Source organism: Montipora capricornis, chromosome 4 (assembly GCF_036669925.1).
Source record: "Montipora capricornis isolate CH-2021 chromosome 4, ASM3666992v2, whole genome shotgun sequence".
In the NCBI taxonomy this organism is placed as follows: domain Eukaryota; kingdom Metazoa; phylum Cnidaria; class Anthozoa; order Scleractinia; family Acroporidae; genus Montipora; species Montipora capricornis.
Window position 1 is genome coordinate 36,954,078 of NC_090886.1, and position 3,283 is coordinate 36,957,360.

At 36.6% G+C, this 3,283-nt stretch overlaps 1 protein-coding gene across 1 annotated transcript in view; it reads left to right on the top strand.

The window, feature by feature from the left end:
• Positions 1-1,105: 1,105 nt before the first annotated feature.
• The window catches only part of LOC138046869 (protein phosphatase PTC7 homolog), a 13,264-nt gene continuing 11,086 nt past the window's right edge, over positions 1,106-3,283 (top strand). Inside the window, exon 1 of the mRNA XM_068893450.1 lies at positions 1,106-1,441. Within this exon, the coding sequence (XP_068749551.1) occupies positions 1,225-1,441 (217 nt within the window). The 5' untranslated portion in view covers positions 1,106-1,224. The remainder of the gene's footprint in view (positions 1,442-3,283) is intronic.

Here is a 3,283-nt window from a genome sequence, read left to right on the forward strand (position 1 = left end):
AGCTGGAAAGACTTAAATTCTCAACGACAAATTCAGAAAGCTTTAATGGTTTTCAAGTCTTTAAATTGTCTGGTTCACGCGAATATCTCACGTCTAAATTTGTAACGCGTAATGTATCAAACTATGGGTGCTCTGAGGGATTCGGCAAATAAACTTGTCGTTCCGTTTCCGAGAACAAACTACATGAAAAATAGTTTTAGTTACAGCGGCGCAACTCTTTGGAACAGCTTACATCGTAACATTAGGGAATCTAGTTCCATAGATCAATTTAAACGCCTTCTCTATCAAAATTTTTAAATACACGGCATTCATGGAAATCAGGTCTGTAGGTAGCTTATTTTGTAAATTAATGTAATAATAGGATTAGGATTTTAGATTTTAGGATTTTACAAATTTCTTTTTTGGAATTGTACCTGATGAATTTTTTACCGTGTATAAATTAAGTAAACAAGTAAATAAAATAAAATTTCACGCAAAATTACCTTATTATAGGAAAATAATGGTCCATGAAATTAAGGTATTAGAAATGAACGCGACTAAAATTAACGCGAATTTAATTAAAAACGACTTTCTAATAAAGAAGATTAACGTGAAGGAGGAGGTAGAATTTCACAATAATGGAACTTAAGGCGATTAAGACACAGTTGGTGGTGACCACTGGCACAAATTTATTCAATACTGAAAAATTCACTGAATTAACTGAGCCCTCTAGTCAACAAAACAGTCCTCAGGATTCTGATTAATGTAAAGGCTAACGGAAAGAAAGAAAGGTTGTACCTTATTTTATCGTTTTGTAGGTGTCGTGAATGTTTGGAAAGATTTTAAAATTAGGGATAAAATAAGGGAAATTAAGAACGCGGAAATTAACGCTGCACTTTATTAACGTCGCGGAAAATAACGCTCAACATAATTAGCGCGACTTAAATTAACGCGAAGTTTAACAATTCGCGTAAATTTCATGGAGCGTACGATGATGATAAAAAGGGTCCTCAGCACCTTCAAGTTTTCTTCTCAGAAAGGCTAAGGCTGCTTTTGTCCCCTCCCCACCCCCACAAATAAGCTGTCCAAACGTGACGTAATGCAACGTAATGTATCTCAGCTCGACGAGGAGCCTGGGAAGACAATATGTGGAATCGTGCCTGATATTGAGGAAGAGAAACCCCTTTTTGCACATTTCCTGTCTTTCACTATGTGAAGTCAATACCTCCAACATATTGGGCAGTGATGGCCATGCAAAGTGCTGTGGTTTATGGCCGTTTGATTGCTTCTCATGCGAGACAACTCGTAGCGCCTTTGCTTAAAAAACAAACTTCACCAACCAAGCTTCACCTCATCTCTGCCTGTTGCGGGTTTTCGAAGGATTTTCAACCGGCAAAAAACAAATTTGTGTTTGGAGAAGATGCCTTTTTTGAGGCAAGAACAAAGCATTCTGATGTATTAGGTAAGTAGGTTCCTATTGAAACTTATTTACCAAGTTTATTTTCGTTTCTATCTGCAAATTAATTATGGTTGTGTCTATTTCTTTGGAAAGTACTTATCTAGTGCCTGTCACTGTGTATTTTCTTCCACATAAAAAGCACGCAACTTCGTGTGAATAGTGAATCCTGCGACATTTAACCATCCAAAAGTAACATCTTTGAGTCCATTTGGCGATATTGTAACTGTTAAGTTGAGAGTTTTGATCTGCAGGCTTGGACGATTCTGATTAAGCCATACGTTTATAACTTTTCCAAGAAACTGCTTGAAGTCAAGGTTTCTACTCCAACAGCTACATGAAGTTAACTCTATCTGGTTTTTTAAATCATCTAAAAAAATAAAGCTAAATTCTGTAATTAACTGATGGGTCTTTCGTGGCCATAGACTCGGGAACCATCCAATTTAAAACTGGTTTTTAATTACGTAACTAGTGTTAATTAATTACTGTGCGAAGAGCATCTTTTGTGGACAATCCAAGACTTGACAATGGTATGGTCTTCCTGGAATTTTCTTCTTTTGAAGATTGTTTCTTTGGGAAAAACTATGGAATGCCTGTAAAGAAAAATGCAAATTCCTATGTACTCTTCATTTGGCATCACTGACGACTGTAATTAAACACTATCGTAAATGAAATGCATTTAGGTTGACAAGGTAATCCCTCAATAAGTGGCCATTAAGTACCCTCAATACTTACCTTTGTTGCAGTTTTTCATTTCTCTTTTCTTGACCTTGTCAAATTAATTTCTGTTATGGTTACTTACCCTGGATGATGTACATTTACGAAACCTGAATACTGTACAAAAGGGGTATTCTTGAACCCTCATGCAGTACAATGATTTGAACTTTATACAGCTGACATGAATTACGAAAGCAGATTCTTCTGGTCCATTTTAGCCTTGTTGGATTGAGTTTCCACCGTAACGTTTTGCAGTAGGTAGCAATGTAGCTCATACTAATTTCTTAATCAACACAATCATGGGACTTCCTTTAGTTAATTCAACTTTGTTGGCTGTTTGCAAAAGATTAGATTATATACTTTGTATTTATCAATAAAAATTGGTTATTATGAATTATTGTTTTACTTAATTAATTTGGTACGGAGTATATTCAATGGAATAAAAAACAAGGACAGGGTTGAAGGTATATCTGAGTTGTGATATTCTTTTGTTTATACAAAGGTCCCAAAAGCCCATTTATTAAAAAAAATGAGATCTCTATAGGAATCTTCAAAAGACAACTGTTCACAAAATCTTGAAAAAAATTCCTCTTGCAACTTTAGTTTTTGATATTGGTTCATTGTACATATATGTTTCCTTAATATTTTTTGATGACAGTATATCTATAGAATTATGTAAAATTTTCCTTAAATTATATTGTTTGTTATGTGCAAACCTTGTGATTACCCGAGTTAAGTTCTTTTGGTGACATTGTCGTTCTGAATAGGTTAACTCCCGTACTACAATCTTGGACAAAACTTGTTGGGAAAATGTGATGCCCTAATATTATTTGTCTGTGTGGTAATAATTAAATTCCTCCTACTTTCCCCGCTGTGGGAGGTGCGGTGGCCTCGTGGTTAGTGCGCTTGACTCCGGAGCGAATGGGCTGACTTCAGGTCCTGGTCGGAAACATTGTGTTGTGTTCTTGGGCAAGACACTTTACTCCCACGGTGCCTATCTCCACCCAGGTGTGTAAATGGGTACCGGTGAAATGCTGGGGTTAACCCTGTGATGGACTGGCATCCCATCCAGGGGGGAGTAGAAATACTCCTAGTCGCTTTATGCCATGGAAACCGGGATAAGCTCCGGCC